This window comes from Podarcis pityusensis (genome assembly GCF_964106645.2).
Source record: "Podarcis pityusensis genome assembly, chromosome: 1".
NCBI lineage: Eukaryota > Metazoa > Chordata > Lepidosauria > Squamata > Lacertidae > Podarcis > Podarcis pityusensis.
In genome coordinates this window covers 101785957-101804562 of record NC_138028.1, presented here as the reverse complement: position 1 = coordinate 101804562, position 18606 = coordinate 101785957, and the positions used below count along the sequence as shown (strand labels likewise).

Here is an 18606-nt window from a genome sequence, read left to right as displayed (position 1 = left end):
ATAAATGTAAGCTCTCATACTCTTAGATTTATTTGATACATCCGAACACAGCAAGCCGGGTTTTTCATCCCTTTGCTGCTGATTTTTTAATCATTGTTTGTGATGTTTCCTGTATACTTGAGTACAGTATTGGTGAAATCAGAAACAAGCTCACATAGTTGATCTTTGAAAAATATTGTTGCCTCAGAAAGAGGATGCACAATTCTGTTCAGGAAGAGTTTCTCTGTGACTTGAAGGGGTGTGAAGTAAGATTTGCTTTCTACAAAAAGCATGCCTAGATAAAAGCACATTGAAATTAATGCCTTTTTTTTTTTTTTTACTGGTACAGAATTTGGAGGTGATCAGCAAAAAAAAAAAAAAAAAAAGGATTTTGAAAGGCACATTTGCCCCAAAATACATGATGTACTTTTGTGACCTGCACAAAAACAAGAAGAGCATTCTCTGTATTTGCCTATTTATTGGGTTTTGGGAAGCAGCTCGATCATAATGTAACTTCTCTGTACTGCAGCAGAACATTACAATGAGGAAGGAAATGCAGCCGAAATCTTAGCATCACCACTATTATGCAAAAAAATAAGAAAATGCTGTTAGCGTTTTTCCCCCCTTAGTGACTGGGTAGATGTGCCCTCAGATGGAAACAAACTTGTGACTCCTTTCTACCAGAAATCACATGAGCTGATCAAGGAAGGGGGGGAAAAATCCACACAAGCTATATTTATATCCAGCACTAAACCTCTCACAAGTGCTATACCATCCAGCTTCCTAGTAAGCTGCCACAAGAAATACTGTGTATCACAGCTGACAACTTTTTATCAATGTATATGGATTTTCCTAAAGGTTTTTGGAATCAAGATATCCTGTAAAAATGTTCTATGGAGGAGACAAAGTGCCAAATCACTGTAAACTATATAGTTTGAAGAAATTATCGGCAGTTTTTGCAGGAATATTTTAACTTGGGATGTTTTTATTTTAAGCTACAAAATAATAAAATGTATATTTATAGCTTCTGGTTGTAAAACTTTGAAATAAGTCAGCTTAGCTTTAGTTTTGATTAAAATGACACAATTAGATCCTGTTATTCAATCAGCTAATTACTCACAAGAATGGAACACATAAATAATACCGTAGGATTGCAAATCTCAGAATGAAGTTTGTACTCCTCGCCTTCTTCCTTGCAACATTTGTTGCAGAAATTGATTGATGGTGTACCATTTTATATCCACATCAAACTCTTTATTTGGGGGGGGGGGGACCCAAACTAACAATCCCAACACTAAGCATTTTCAGTGCTTTTTTTCTAGAGAAATAGGTGTTGCTACTCACTATGAAGTTGCTACAGTAAGTGCCACACTATTTAACAACTAAAAAAAGAGGTGCTGGTACTGCAAACCCATGAGTACCCCCTGGAAAAAAAGCACTGAGCATTTTTAAGTTCTATGTATCAGGAATTCAGTCATTATCCCTAGACTGCCTAACCAGATAATGTCTGCTTAGGTCCTTTTTTGGATTTACCCATTTACAAGTTCCACTTCTTTGTCATATTAACTTGGAAAAAATGTTTTAGACCTCATTTATTCCCTGTTCACACATAGCATTCTAGTCCCGTATTGCCGTTCTCCTTACCAGCAGACATATGGATGCAGAATTCAGACGTGGAAGATAATTGAGTCAAGACATACCAGGAGAGTTAGTTTTATGCATTCTGTTTTGCAATGATTTGGCGATGGGAATTATTTTAGAATAATACCATCCTAGAATTTACCTGCCAGCTGGAGACACATTATACACAGCTGACAACATAACCTGAAGACCTGCTGTGCTATTACTGTGCTTGTATTATAGATACATATTTTGATGCAGATATCACCACATCAGAATGATTTCAAAAGGGACTCTTGTAATGCTAGTGGCAAAGTTGTAGTTAGCCTCCCATTCTGAAACTCAACACATTCTACATCTTCCCTGAAAGTAGTGGTTGATGATGTAGTAAAATAACCATTTCTTTCGTCTTGTTCACTGACAAATTGCTGAAGCCATTGGTCCAAGAACCATTTAATATTGTAACTTTTGGTGTCACCTTTTTCATCCTTGGGAATAATTACTTCACATGATCAATGCAACCATCAGCTGCAAAAAAAATTTGTAGAATGGGGAAAAGTTCATGAAACTGCTGCAGCTAAAACCCAGGAGCTATCAATTTACACGTCATATTGTTTATTGTGATTCCTGAGAGTGATTGAAGTAGACCAAGAAGCCGAGTTATCCCAAGTTAACAACAGGCAAGAGCAAAATAAGTTCAAAACAATCTTTTGAAAGTGTAGGCTGAAAATATATTTATTTTTATTCCACCCTTCCAAAGAGCTCAGAGCAATACACTTGCCTCTTCTCCCCCCCCCCCTCCCCACATGTGGCATCTGTGAGATAGGTTAGACTGAGAGGCTGACCCAAAGTCATCAAGTGACCTTCATGGCCGAGAGGAAATTTGAACCTAGGTGCCCCCAGTTATATTCTAGCCACATTACCACGCCAGCTGTACAAATTACCCATTAAGAATTTTCTCGTATTTGCTGCCATTTCAGGTAACTTCCCTGTGCCTCCTTTAAGTGAATAGTTCAGGTGGGGGGGGGGAATGTTGGACCACTGTCCCAGAGATCAGCACATTGGTGTCTAAAGCCTCAGGTATTCCTTGTTATTTATAGGATTTTAAGTAATTAACTCAGGGCCAGTTCTCTTATAGGAAGCTGCCTTATATACCAAGTCACAGACTGTTGACACTGCCTGGCAGCTGCTCTCGAGGGTTTCAGACAGGGCCTTCCCCAACCTTAAACCTGGTGATGCTAGGGATTAAACCTGGGACTTTCTTCACGCAAAACACTTGCTCTACAACTGAGCTTTGGTTCTTCCTTTGGCATGTGACTGCCTGGAGAAACTGAACTGCGGGAATAACACTTCTTAGGATACCTTTTGTCAAACATTCAGGCCACAAGAAGGGCTGCCGCATCTCTTAACAATCCAGCTAATTCTTGTGTTTGTCCGCACAAATGTATACCCAGTAACAACAGGGGCTGCTCACATGGAGGAAGCCCATATTGTCCAGACCAGTCCTTAGAATTCAGATTACATGATCAAATTCATGAAACAGCCTGAACAAAGCCATTGTGCTGAGATTTACAAGCGGGGTGTTCTGTGCTTTTGTTGAAAGAATCATCCTTGTTGCTGCCATTTGCTCGCTGTTTTAGTAAGGCTATTCTGTCCACTGAAAATGTCCATTCCTGTATTACAGAAGAAATGAAGGAAGAGTATGACACCATGGGGCCTGAAGCTGCAATTCAGACCACTGGAAACAACGGAACAGGTAAGGGCAGACCTATACAAACTTCTCTAGTTTCCTATTGCCTTTGATTATTTTTGTTTGTTTTGCAAACTGAAAGAATAAGCCAGGTACACTAGTCCACTTTTCTAGATGAAAGTTTGAGATATTCCTAATTACATGTACATTTCCCTGATTGTTTCACTTTGATACAAACCATTGATGCAGCCTTGATCTCACTGCAGTTTCTGGGAACATTTCTGCGGAGATCTGTGTGACTAGGATAGTTTCTTTTGTGTTTGATGAAAAGTATATTTTCCTGCCTCCATCTACCCCTCATTTAATGTGACAGCATCCTTGGGAGTTAATAGATTCCAGCACTGTAAAGAGTGGTATTTTCCCCCCCATACAGGTGATTATGCTGGAGTTTAATGTAGCTGGAATTTTTTTGTGACTGGATCTGTACAAATATCTTTATAATCATAATGGGTGCACTTTTTGTATCAATACCAAACCCACGTTTTATTGGGTGCATACTTCACACCACTGAAACTTTTTTTTCACTTTCCTTAACTCATTCTTCACTCCTCTTCTCAGAAATCTACCGTGTGTAGATGAAAAGAAAGTAACACTGATACAAAAGATGCATTGTTTCTAAGCCATCTCTTTAATGCTTTGCTGAAAGCTCCAGAATAAAATTGGTTTTTCTCCAATCTTGATAGTTCAGTGTGTTCAAGCTGCTTTCCATTTGATTAATGGGACTGGTTTCTTCACAGGTAGCCTACAGTTGTAGGACTGTGTCTCAACTATTCCTCCTTGTGAGGGATACCTGTATTTGGCAAAGTTCTGTCCATGGTCCTAGCGTTAGGAACCTGATACAGTTCTGAGCTATAAAGATGTCGCAAACATGCCTTGCCAGTGAGGAAAGACCGAGCACCTTAACTTTGTGAAAATGGAAGCAAAGGAACTTTTCCCAGTGAGACAAGACCATTATTCCATATTCTCCTTACTGTAGTTTCCATCCTAAATAAGCTGTTTTCATGTTCCATTATGATATTTGATTCTTAGTGCCCACTAGCAATGCTGTTAAGTAGGGTGGCACCCAAATGCTACAAGGATTTTATTACTCACACATCTCTAATGCTGGTATACACCCACATGTTCTTATTAGACATCGCAACAAACTGACTTGCCTAATTCTTATGGGGGGAAATAATGGAAAAATTAATCCATGCTGGTGTGTGAGTGCATGTGTTTCTATCTTTTGTATATTAGTCTTATATACTGGCGGGTAATCCGTAAAGTAAAATGAGGTCACATTTTCATTAGTTATGTATTACAAAGAGGAACATCAAAACATCTATACTGTACTGAAAAATTATTTTTTATTCTTCTTGGGATTTAATGGTGTGTAGCAAGGCCAAGGACAGGCCTTGTTAACACCATGTACTGGCAACAGTATGATTCCACTCCACTCACAACCTTTTAAAGAGCCTTGTAGATGTCACAAAGTGCCGTAAATTCTCCAACACTGAGCCCCAGAGATTCTTGTCCCGGAGGGCAGCCCCACAATAGGCAAATTTGTAAGAACCAAATCACTAAAGCTATGGAGGGCAGGCTGTCTGTCTTTCATATACACTACCACAATCTCATATAGCATGATCAACCATTTCCTCCTCCCTACAAACCTCACAACACCCAAAGTCAATCCACATAGCCCTGCATAAATGTAGAGCTTAATGCCTAGCCAAAATCTGAACAGTACAACTTGTCTCTGCCACCCTTTCAGTGTCAAAAATTGAAAATCTTCCAATGATGGACATCTGGAGAATACCTTCCTACCTGTAGAATACCCTCCAACCTGTAGAACCCACCTGCGACTGTCTTTGCCATTCACCTAACAAGGTCCATTTAACTCAACTTCCGAAAAGGACAGTGGCAACAGAAGATCAGTGTCCCTCTGCCCCCAAACCCCTAAAATATTTTGTTTCTCAGTCATTATTTTTCTTTTTTTAAAAAAGCAAAAAACATGTGGTAATGTAGCATTAGTAATATTGTATTTTAAAATATTTACATTCAGAAGTAAAGTTGGCTATCTATATTAAGGTTCATGGTAAAGACTTCTTAAGAGTCTCAACTTAAGAGTTTCACACCATGCTCCCGACACTTCCATGTGGTCTCAGCACCACATTTCAGTGGTTCAGATGCATGGATAATCTCCATGCCAGTACCAGCTGCCATTAGCATCATCCACTGTAAGTGGAAACTGTGATGTTTGAATCCTATCTAACTGCATTCCTAGTAAATTAGGCCACAGTGTTTACTGAGACTTTCAGTTTGAGTGGTGGGTACCAATGCATATCCAGCAGAGAGAGCAGATTTCAGTATTTTGTACCTCAGCCTACAGGAAATAAAAAAGATTTCTATCAGATTCCAGTTGTAATTCCGTCTCACCAGGTGTTCCACAAGGCTATTAATGCTGGCATTGGTACCAGTAAGAGAGTAGCTTCTGAAGTGTGAGAATCTGTCTACTTAAAAACTAGGCTGATACTACAAGAATATTTCGCATGCAACCACAAAATGGTGGTGATGATTCATAATCATGGCCAGTTATACCAAAATTGAGCAATTAATTTTGTGTACTTTCACACAGGTAAAACTGGCACCACTTCAGCCCAGCGTGGCTTTGAGACTTTGCATCCTTATAGCTATTTTGAGGAAATGGATGAATGCATACCCTGTAGATAAACAAAATCTGCTTACCCTTACCCAGTAATAGCCACAGACAAATACGTTTTGCTGAGACTGCATTTTTTTTTTAAAAAAAGGTAGGAAAAGAGTTCTCTGCAAAGAAAAACAGAAGTAAAAGTTGGCAAGTTGAAAGGACTGATCGCTTTGAGACTCTAATCTGCATGTACCAATGAGGACCTGCCACTTCCTGCTTAATGAAGGCTGTGGTTTTATTAGCTTTGTTGCCGATTAGGAGCAGCTATCTCCATCTTACAGCAAGAGTTCCCACAAGAAATAACTGGCCTCCTATGCTCTCGAGTGTCTCCTTTAAATATCTCTTTTCCTTAGTGTGGTTTATGCTCATATGATGTTATGCTACCTCAGGCTTTAAGGAGTCCCTGCCCTAGTCCTTAATTAAAACAAGACTTCCTTAGTGAGGTCACTCACTCTACATCTTCCTAAAAAGCTTGACTCACAGATGGGAGTGTGATTTCTGTTTGCAATTTAAATTCACTAGGAATCAATGTGTGAGGCTATAGGCATAGAAATCATGCAGAGGGCATATAAGGGGAAATTCTCTGTCCTTTCAAGAGACATTAGTTGTGGGGGGGGGGGGGGTAGAGCCAGGGATGATCACAAGAATTTGTGCTAGCTTTGGCTGGTTTTCCAACCACAATGTTTCCTGATGAAGTTAGACCTTGCCACAGTTAATGACGTAGTTACCTCCAGATTAGAGTATAATGTGCTTTGCACGGGGCTGTCCTTGAAAAGTGTCTGGAAACTTCAGCTGGTGCAAAATGCTCATGCGGAATGGAGCAGAGCAGTCAGAACATATTAACGCCTGTTTTGTGTGATACGTACTAATTTCCAGTTTGTTTCTGGGCTTGGTTCAAGGTGCTGCTTTTCATCTTCGGCTGGGGAGGGCGGGATATAAATAAAAGTTTATTATTATGATTTATTATCTTCAAAGGCCTAAACAGCCCGGGACCTGGGCATCTTCCTTGTCTCATGCTCTGTTCCACATCTGAAGCCTTGCTCCAGATTCCTTGCCTGCATGAGGCACGATAGATAGCTCCCAGGAGCAGGGCCTTTTCTGCACTGGCACTCATTTTGTGGTGTGCCCTTCTGAGATGTGTTTCTTTTATGAATTATTTCCCCTTATTGACTTTTTCTTGATTTGCCATGTTATCACTATGATAGTGGGTATATGAATTGTTCTGTTTTGAGGAGTCACATCCCATAATATATTGCATGATGTTTTAATTTGTAAGCCACTTGAATTTCTTTCTCTTTTTTTAAGTGGAAAAAACGTGAGGCATAAAGTTTTAAATAAAATTCATTTGCAGTCACATTTTGTTTGTTTGTAACGCTGATCAATTATTCTAATGATGGCCAAATTCTTGTCAGTAACATAAGAGAAACTTTGAATTGCCTGATCTGCATTCAGGTGGCACTTGATATTTATATTAATCTTTAATACATAATCACACTGTTAACGTTGTTTCAGTTAAGGATCTGTCAGCTCCCTAGTAAATCCCGTTGTTTCAAAGGTTTATAACTTAGACATAAACATTTGCCTTAGCTCCTGAATTCCTTTAATGCACAGGGAAACTGAATAATGCACCTCAGAAACATTTAGTATCAAAGGAGACAATTATAGCCTCCTGTACAAAACCAGCATTCAAAACTGTTTGTAGGCCTGTTTGAGAAAGCTGACCAACCATCCATAGGATCTAGTATATTACTAGGAGCAAAGGAAGAATTAACTTTAGGTAGTGACCGTAATGGTATGTTTGAGATAATAGTGACAAAAGCAGCAGCTTTTAATAAGCCTCGTTCCAATTTGTGTTTTAATGCTGTAAAAATTTCTGGAACCGTTATTCTAAACAGTTATGTTCGGCTATAAGCTTGCAATGCTTGAGTAATGTTCCTATGGTCTGAACTGGTTTTAGTAGTTTTACAATATGGCCATTGGCCCAGAGATGGACTTCTGGCAAGAACACCAACCACAATATTTTCCTGTTCAACTTGCTGTCTACCGTTTTCAGTCTTCCTTCTGTAACTCCCTACTTTCCAGCAGAAACCAATTATAATTTATATGAACATTTTTCCGGATATTTCTTCCATATCGCTGTCAATATTCTACCCAGTAATTCACAACTCACCTCCAATCCAAACTATATATTCATTTTTTTCAATACCATCCCCCCTATTTAACCAGAATGTTTCTTTCCTTAAGAAAATATGTTTTGAAACATTAGAAGAAGGCATATACTTCAGGAATATATAATGATAGATAAACAACAAAAAAAAGCTATTTGACTTGCCCAGGCACACCCGAGTTTATTTCCATTAAATGTATATCAACACTGAAAAAAGACAGTGTTTGGCAATACAAGAACCTGATATTCACAGATTTCAACATGCTGAATGGTCTTTATCATTCACTCTCTATTCCACAGTCACTCTCAGTGTGACTGATGGCTACCTGAATATGGCTGGGATCCAACAGTTACTTCAGTCACATACCCAGTGAATTAGAGGAGACAGAGGTAGTTGTATAGGCGTTAAAGCACACATAAACAGGCCCAAAGAAAGAAATCCAGCAGATAGAAGAGAGCATGGGAAAAGGCCACAGGAAAGGCATTCTAATGAAAATATAAAAATTGATTTGGTCCTATATTCCGAAGCACATGGCAAAATGGTAGGTGGTTTCTGCAAAATTCAGAGCAAACTTTATCCTCTCTGTAGGCTTCCTACATCTGGCAAACTGGTCATCATCTTGATGGGCAGGGCCAGTTTTGCTTGCATGGAAGTTTGTAGAAAATATGACCGCTACTTACAGGAAAGTAACAAAAGATTTCAACACACGGTTTCCTTTATGCTTCTCCTGAGAGGCCTGAGCAGAGCTTTAGGCTCCTGTTCTAGGCTGGCTGGACTGACCCCTGGACAAGAATATTCCTCTTGCATAGACACACTACAGCTTTGTTTCGCAAGCCCCTTTGAACTATTGAAAGCTGTTTTTAAAACTTCTTTCTGCTTCAAAAGTGCATTGACCTGCATTAGGAGAAGCGGCGGCTGTTCAAGGGTCACAGTGGTGCAGTCAGAGCAGGACTTGGGAACAGACATCAAGAATGAGGCAGAATGTGCAAGAGGGACACCAAGTAGAAGCAGGGTTGCATTACCATAAGGGAAGGGTAATCCCATTAAGTCCAGAGTCTAACGTGACCTAACTGTGCCACTGAAACACAAGTCAAAAATGGCCTTGCATGTGCAGAACTAGGTGTGAGGATATTTGGATTCTAGACAACATATGACATAGTTAAGGGGTAAATATCTAAGGATCTGTTTTATGTTTTGTTTTGTTTTGTTATGTTTTTAATATAATTCTCTTAAACTCACTGCCAAGGGCATATGGTAGTGACCCAAAGTATGAATAGCATCATAAAAGAACTAAGGTATTTAGGTATTGGAACGCGGGTGGCGCTGTGGTCTAAACCACTGAGCCTCTTGGGCTTGCTGATCAGAAGGTCAGCGGTTTGAATCCCCGTGATGGGGTGAGCTCCCATTACTTGGTCCCAGCTCCTGCCAACCTAGCAGTTCAAAAGTATGGCAGTGCAAGTAGATAAATAGGTACCAACACGGCGGGAAGGTAAGCGGCATTTCCGTGCACTGCTCTGGTTTCGGTGATCTGTTGCACCAGAAGCGGCTTAGTCATGCAGGCCACATGACCTGGAAAAAACTGTCTGCAGGCAAACGCCGGCTCCTTTGGCCTGTAAAGTGAGATGAGCACCATAACCCCAGAGTCGTCTGCGACTGGACTTAACTGTCAGGGGTCCTTTACCTTTACCTTTTTAGCTAGGTAGCTAGCTGGTCAGGGCATGCTACTTCCTAATAATATCTCCACCCCTCCCACTCCCCCAGTAGTATTCTGAAGTTTGACCTCTAGTTTCATGAGCCATTTCAGAACTTTATAAATATGGGAGCACCTGTTTTCAGGGCTATCACCCTTCTTCTGTTGATTCTTATTTTTGCCTATCTAGTTCATTCATCTTTATCATGACCTATTTCTGAGGAAGAGAGAGAGAGAGAGAGAGAGAGAGAGAGAGAGTGTTAAACTTGAGCTCAGCAGGTTGTGCATTGAAGAAAGATGTTGCATATTGACAGGAACTGGAACATTTTTATTAACAACATCTATGAGGCTATTGCCAGAATTGCTTCCTTCTGTAAATGATATTAAGGCATCTCCTGGGATTTAGTAGTTTCAAACTATATGTTTTACTGGACCATTTCCCTCCCTTGCAGAATTAGGTATTTCCTTTAGATTTTGTAATAAAATGATTTTTCCATAACCTATTTTTGTACATAAAATACTGTAAGATTTTACTATGAAGCAAACTGAGGTGTGAGTTGATTTTATGCTAGCACCATTGACCACCTATGGCACCATAATGGATTTTCTCCTTTATCTGTTGCCTTGAGGCAAAGATGCTAAATATTTCAGTAACCCTGTGTGTTGGTTTCCTCCCACAGTCTAAGTTACAATGATGTAAATCTAGTGCTTCTGTCACTCTATAATTATCAATCCAACCCCATTGATTTTAGGGTAGATACTGCTGATTTATGCTGTTGTAAGAGGGAGCAGAATCAACTTGATCTCTATTTTCGTTGCTTTATGAGAGAAAATATTTTAATCACCTTGGTGCTGAGTTTGTAACCTGACCTACTCAAATAAATGTATCAAAGTCTGAATACGTATGGACAGTAAAAAGTGAGTGTCGGTAAAAGTCTTAAACTGTATGTGTGCTGAAGAGGTACTTTTCAATACATAATTGAAAACACAATTCAAAAGCTGTTTTAGCTATAATTCTGTTCTGAGTTTACATGCTTAAGTCCCTTTGACATTGGTGGTCTTAAACAAACGTACTGAGCAATGGATTGAATGTGAGGTCTCCTATACAGTTGGATTAATACTTTTCTACAATATCATAGGCTTTACTGAATTATTCCTGCATCTAATATTCAGAAAGGAAGGAAGGAAAATGATTAATTTTAGCAAGAGGATGCTTTGTGGTTCAGAGGATTTTTCCCCCATGGACATTGCACAGGCAATAAAAAAAACAACAAATTTTATGTTTTAATGAGAAAGAAAATGAAAACTTCACTGTTTTTAGGGCCTACCTCACATAACTGTGTTCCAGAACTAAATTGTAATATTTGTAAAATCATTCCAACATCACATTATTTAAGTAACAATGGTTCCTTTTTGAGGTGGTTGGGGGAGCGGATGTTGCTTCTCCAAGAATGTTATGTATTTCAGAGAAAAGTCATTGGGCTAGAATCCTGACCAGTTCAGAATTCTAGTTTCCTGATCAGAAAAATGTCCATTAGCCTATATGCAAGCTTGCTTATCATACTCCCCCTCCCCCATTATTCTTATGGTCTTCCTTATCCCAATGCCCAATAACCAGCACTGAAAAATATATATATTTCTGTGTCCATGAAATGGTGTCTGACAGTAGTCTCAGAGACCAAAGGACAGAAGGTTTGGCAGATGATCTATAGCAATCTCCTGATATATAATAAGCATTTATAACCTCCAAATCCAAACCATAGGGTTTGAGGAGATCCAAAAGCAGGCTAACTCCTTAGTCCACCTATCATGAAGTTCAGATAACAATATAAGACTGTGGTCTCAGAATACCAAAGGACAGAGATTAGAATTGCTCCCACTGGTTGCTATTTATTTCAGGAATCGTTTTTGTAGGATATCATTGAATTACACCAGAATTCCAAAATGCATGAAAGTCTATCATGTTGCCTTTTCAGATTCTGTGCACAGACAGCATACAATATTGCACCCCTCCCTTTTTTATGAGGAAAGGAGGAGGGCACATGCATTGGCTTCTGCCATCTTTCATTAATGAATGGTGTCATCAGTGACTTTGCCAAATGTATTCTCTTACAAAATCACCAGCCAGTGATTTTATTGGCAGGAGAAATGAGCTAGGTGGAAGTATGGGTAGCCACAGGATTAGGCTCTTAAAGTAAATGTACACCATCGTCAATACCACTGTGTAGCCAAACATATAAATCCTCCACAAAACTATTTCTCCCCCCCTCCCCCCAATCCCTTTTCTATTATAGTTAAGAATGCAAATTGCACGTCGGACTTTGAGGAATATTTTGCTAAGAGGAAAGTGGATGAAGGAGATGGACACTCAGTCAGTATAGCGGAGTACCTACAACGCAGTGATACAGCCATTATTTACCCGGAAGCCCCCGAGGAACTGTCTCGTCTTGGCACTCCAGAGGCCAATGGGCAAGAAGAAAATGGTGAGGATGGAATTCATTTTTAGCCACTCTTCTGACCTCTTGCAGCTGTTGCAATTATAAATGCACTACATGCCTGGGTGTTTACCTTAAAATTGAAGAACAGCTGCAGAAGCATGGAATTTCATGAGCAAAGATGGGACTGTAATTTCAGCATATTGTGATTGCTTTTTTAGTCAGCAAATTGAGACTCTTCTGTAGGTGAAATAAATAGCAGGGACAATTAAGGGTTATGTTTTTAAAGGAGCAGCGTCCTTGCTCTAATTTTAGTTTGGGAATGATTGAATTTTTTTACAGGACAAATTGAGGATTACTAACTGATTCTGTTAAGTCCTTAATAAGTAATTGAAAAAGCATCCGTGAAGATGGAACTAGATGGTGTTGTGTTTGGAGACAACGGACTGGTAATTAAGTGCACAGCATCAATAAATCAGAGAAAGAAAGAAAAACCCCAACATTTTCCACCCCTCCCCCCCCCACAAGCTATTGTAGTCTCACAATAAGCCAGCCGAAAGTTTTGAATTAATTTTCTTATGATTCATACAAGTTTGCCCTGAGCGTGTAAAAAGTGATTGATGTGGTTTTGCAAGCAAGGTAGATATCACGGATATTCCACTGTAGGCAGATTGCGGTGATTCTTGTCAATCCATCCTGGGCAATAAGCCCATTAACTGCCATTGATTTACTGACCTTTTGGCCTGCTTCTTTCTCTCACGTCTCTTGGGCTACAGACCTGCCACCTGGAACTCCAGATGCTTTTGCCCAACTGCTGACCTGCCCCTACTGTGACCGGGGCTACAAGCGCTTGACATCACTGAAGGAGCACATCAAGTACCGCCATGAGAAGAACGAAGAGAACTTCCCTTGCCCTCTTTGCAACTACACATTCGCTTACCGCACCCAGCTCGAGCGGCATATGGTGACGCACAAGCCAGGGACAGATCAGGTGGGGGGGCTTGTTTTAAGTGATTTCTTTCTATAATAACCCCTTAGAGAAATGATATTGCTTTGATTGGCAATCATTATTAATTTTTCATGGCATTTTGAAGATGCAGATCTTTTAATGGTAATAGCTTTAATTGAGGCCTAAATGATTTTTTGATGGTCTCTTCTAATATGATTTAATAGTCTTATGTTCACGATCGAATGAGTGTGTTAATTTCTAATTTAGAAATTTTATTTGCACTTTAACTTGACTTTAGTTTCATTTTTTTATGTTCCTCAAAATGTGAATGAAATTGTGGCATTTTAATTATACATTATTAAACATCTCAGCAATTTTATCTCCATTTTTCACCTAGTTTTGCACTGCATTTCCCCCCACATAGGATCTCAAAGACATCTCAGGAATCTGCTAATCTTATTTTCTGTCATTCATTACTTTTTATGGAGCCCTGTATCTGTTTTTCATGCAGTTCATACGAATAGGTTCATATTTTTTAGTTAATCTTGTTGCGTGTATCTGTGTGCTTTATGGCTCTTCTAATAACATGTGATCACTTTAGGAATACACTATTCCTGAAATCTACACACCCCAGCAGCAAATCTCCTGTAAATCAAAATGATTCCTTGATGCATTAGATTTAATCAAATTGAATGTGTCTTTTGAATTCCTGCTTAAAACTTCTATAATGACGTGTTGCAATGGAAATCCAAATGGCAGATCTTAAACTACATTCCATTCCCTTACTATGAGAATGATACCAATAGTTTTTATTCTAAAGAATGAGAAGTCATACTGATTTAGATTTATCATGACAGGCATTTTTTCAATAAAAGACGTGCTTAATTAAACAAACATGTATCATGCTCACCTTCTAATCAAGCGGTTTGGTAATTAGTTCACTGTTTCTCACTTGATCTCTGTAATCGATAAAATACAATTCTGACAGGATTTATCATAACATTTCATTTTAAAGAGCAAAGTGAGTTGTTAATCTGTAACTTTCCCCCCTTTCTGACAAAATGGGAGACAAGAGTGGCTTTTCCTCTCCTTCCCTATTGCTTTTGACTATCAAAACACTACTGGGAGGGGAGGGGGGGCGTGTGGCTGGATATTTATCCAGAATAACTGCCTTAAATTTCACATGCAAGAGTGTGATTGTGCTGGCGCATTACGAATGGTAGCTTTGGTGTTGAAAAGTCCCCTCATTTGCTCATGGCATTTACAATTAGTAAATTAAAATGATTGTATCATATTAACAGTGGCACAACTAAAGTTTATAGTAGTCCTCTGAGGGCTGTGGGGGGAGACAAAGCAGCTGTTGCTGTTTGTTTATGCAACTCAGCAACATATGAGCACTGGTCCCTCAATGGCGCTCCGCGGGCTGGGCTCTGCTTGATCTTTGAAGGTTGCTGCTGTTTGAACAACCCTCCCTGTGTCCCATGTAACACCATCTGTCTCACTAGGAATGTGGGAAGATTCAGCACACCCTAGCAGTTGTCATACCGTTTCTGTGCTGTCTTTTCTGCAATAGGCTTTTGTGTCATTGCTGCTTGGGAGAAAAGGGGGAGTGGGGGGGGAGGCTGACCTCCTACCTTGAACATCCAGACTAGATGACTGCAGCTTTTTTTTCTTCCCCCTTTTTAAAATCAGAATTCAAAGTCACAGCACTTTTCTCACTTGTTCAGAAAGGTCAGCTGTGTTTGATCCTATCTTTATGCTGCTTTTTAACTCGTCCTTTCTGCCAACTTTTCCTTCTTGTTTTTGCCCCATTGCTCTGAAGGAGGGGAAAAAAAAAGAAAGAAAGAATTAGTTTAATTCTCTGATCAGGACTTTCCCTCCCAGCAGTGACCGCCTCTTGCATTTGATAAAACAAAGCTTGCTTATCATCACAATGCTAAAGGGTTCAGAAGCACTGCAAATATATGGTTTTTTTTAAAAAATGCTGCAAGTTGTGAATTGACAATATGATCAGCTAAGAATATTAAAAGCCTCAATTTCTTTTAAAAATTAACAAATCCATTCCTTGCAGCACTGCATGCCTTAATATATTGTGCTGCCGATGAAAGACTTAAGAAATAATTCCAAAGCAAATGCTCCAAGTGAATTCAGATTTCCTTCAGGTTTACTGCCAACATTTTGATTTTTATGGCAGCACTGATGAGGCAAATAAATGTGCATGCAGATCTTTTAGGCTGACAGATAAATACAAAACTGCTTTAATTAATTTTTTTCTTAAAAGGAAACCTTTCTCTCTCTCTCTCTCTTTCTACACACAAATGCGTGCGCATGCGCGCGCGCGCACACACACACACACACATATGCATACACAGATATACACAAATATAGATATTGATATATTTGTATATAAAATTCATGCTGGTAATACACACACACACAGAGAGAGAAATTCATACCTCTACATATACAGATATCTATTTGCATAAAATTCATGCTGGTGTCTTTACTCTCCCAGCACCAAATGCTGACCCAAGGAGCAGGCAATCGTAAGTTCAAGTGCACAGAGTGTGGCAAGGCCTTCAAATACAAGCACCATCTGAAGGAACACCTGCGAATCCACAGTGGTGAGTAGCTGAGGTGCCAGGGTTCTCATTTGCATTTTGTTTAATTAGCCGAGCTTTTGTTTTTTGTTTTTTAAAAAAGCTTAGTATCTTCACCATTTTCTTTAGAGCCGCCAAGATACTTTGTAAATGATTTCTGACTCATCCTCATTTTTCATGCTATTCAGAAACAAATAAGAAACCAGCACCACAAGTTTCCATAGATGATTTTCCAAATAGCAGAATGTATTACCTGATTAATTAATTAAGTTCTAAATTGCTTTCCTGGAGCTATTTCTACTCAGAGGAATTCTAGGAATTCCTAGCCATTTGGCTCTTAGGTTTTCTTATTTGTGACACACTTTCCTAAAAAACAAAAGCAAAACAAAAATAAGGAACCTTAAAGATGAACAAGGCCAACACCCACAATCCAGCAGTAATAAACAAATTAAGCTCGCTTACTTGGAATGGCTGCCTCATTCATATTATGTAGTCCGGCCCCCCACCAGGTCTGAGGGACAGTGGACCGGCCCCCTGCTGAAGAAGTTTGCTGACGTCTGGTTTAGCCTCCCAAGCATAAGTTGAGCTGAGAGATAGTGACATGGCATCACACTTGGTGAGCTTCATAGCTTCTTCATACACTGTACTTTTAAGTATCTGTAAAACATTCCGCAAAATCCAGTGTCAGGTGAGCAGAATTAAGTTTGTGCAACAGGACTTCCTCTTCCTCTAACTCCCCACCTCCCCAGTTGTGTAAGTGGACATCTATACCATCACAGCTGGATGTCACAACAAGCAACAAACATTCAGGTATCTTTGCCAGAGATCTCAGATTGGCTGCAGCTTCCCAATAAAGATGCACTTAATGGCCAACATGAGATTGTTGCCACATAATGTGTGAAGTGGCCTGTCTGACCTCGAAGTTGTGCTGTCCACATCCAAGCTGAACACACTAGCCACTTTATATATCCATTTACAATATTTATACCCTGCCTTTCTGGCCTGCATCGGCTATCACATCAATTAAAAATATAATTTTGTGTTCCTAATTCAATCCCCTTCGTTGAAATAAATAACCTCTGCTGAGTGCATTAAGTCATTCAGTTACACATGACAGCGAGAAAATAGGGCAACACTTTGCCTTATATTTGGAACTTGTCAATATTTGAATAATAATATTTAGAGTTCTCCTCCAACTAAAAGTCTTCACCCTTTGATGCAGACATTGTGAGTAAAGCTGTTAACGCTGGTCAAGTATTCAAAGACTTTGATTTATTCAAATAAATTCAAAGGCAAATCAGAAACAAAGACAAATATACCGAAGACTAAAAAAGCAGTATTTTAATAGTCTGAATAAGTTTCTGTAATTATACATTCTTCATAGGTTTTTTTTAAAAAGTCTATTCTGCTTATATATAATAATTCTAATGTTTAAGCTATCTAATCTGCAGGCATGTAAAATCTCGCAGTGAACTTTGTTTTTTGTTTAGTAGATCAGCATTTGCAAACCTTGGGTACAATCTCATAGTTAAGCACTTCTAAACTTCATTGATTTGAGCTGAAGGGATTTAAGCTTATGTTTAATGCTCCAACTGAAGTTTAATATGTTTAATGCTCAACTCAGCTGTAATAGCAAACCACAGTTTCCCACTATAATAACTAGCTGCGGTGAACTTTGGGCTTATGTACATTACCTCTTCTCTCCTCTTTCACAGTCACCCACTAAATTTGTTCTGTGAGTTCCCCCAGCCCCCTGGAGCAAATTTGGGGGTGGCAGGGGGCACATGTGGAAGAACGAGAGGGGAATGTCTTGTTCCATTTGAGAAGTTAATTAAATTAATGCAAGCCCAGGAATTGGGGGGGGGGGGGATTCAAGCATGAGACAGAGAGTGGAAAAACTGCCTTTATATTTTGTGTAGCCAATCCAGATCATGACTCAAAGGTTATCCATCACAGGATAGGGGAGAGTTCACATCCTTCAAAGACTAGTGGCTACTGAACTCAAGTAGATTCATTCCAAAGTAGCAAGAAAAGGCGAAGAGACAGCAATGGGTTCTCACACTCCCTCCTCCTAACCTTCATTTTTGAATTTTTCCTGTTCCCTGGTTCAATTGTAAACAATATTTTGTCATGTCACCTGAATGGGAAAAGCTCGCCAAACCTAAATCAGAAACTCAGTTCAAACTATGGTTTCCCATTCTGCTTTGGAGGCAAAGTATGGTTTGCACAAACCATAATCTGCCTGATTTGGACAATCATGGCTAACTGTGCTATGAACAGAGGGAGGGAAACAGAGCCTTACAGGAGTCAAGAGAGCAGAAGCAGGGGGAATGGGAGCACATGAGCCCAAAATTCATTCACAGCTGCCAAAACCTGTGTTAAAATTATCTGCCCCCGCCTTAGGGTAAAACCTAAAAATATATGTACACAGATTCAGAAAGTGGTTGAAGCACTGCTTTAGGCTGGAAATGAGAGTAGAGGAGGAATAAAAAACATAAGAACAGCCCTACTGGATCTAACCAATTGCCCACCTAGTCCGGGATCCTGTTCTCACAGTGACCAACCAGATACCTATGGAGAGCCTGAAGCAAGACTGGAGTGCTTCAATGTCCTTTCCAGAAATACATGTCTCCTGTTCTGCCATTATCCATATAGATCCTCTAGAAGTAAACTGTTAAAAGTGAATAAGCAAGTATGAGTGAACTTCCATAATTTATTCTAAAGCTTAA

General features: G+C 39.4%; 1 protein-coding gene across 2 annotated transcripts in view; it reads left to right on the top strand.

Annotated features, from left to right (window-relative positions):
* Positions 1-18606, top strand: part of ZEB2 (zinc finger E-box binding homeobox 2) — a 67107-nt gene that overhangs the window by 26008 nt on the left and 22493 nt on the right. For both annotated transcript variants that reach the window (XM_081005804.1, XM_081005805.1), the window contains exons 4-7: positions 3284-3355; positions 12188-12376; positions 13105-13319; positions 15793-15901. In XM_081005804.1, coding sequence (XP_080861930.1) covers positions 3284-3355; positions 12188-12376; positions 13105-13319; positions 15793-15901 — 585 coding nt within the window. The remainder of the gene's footprint in view (positions 1-3283; positions 3356-12187; positions 12377-13104; positions 13320-15792; positions 15902-18606) is intronic.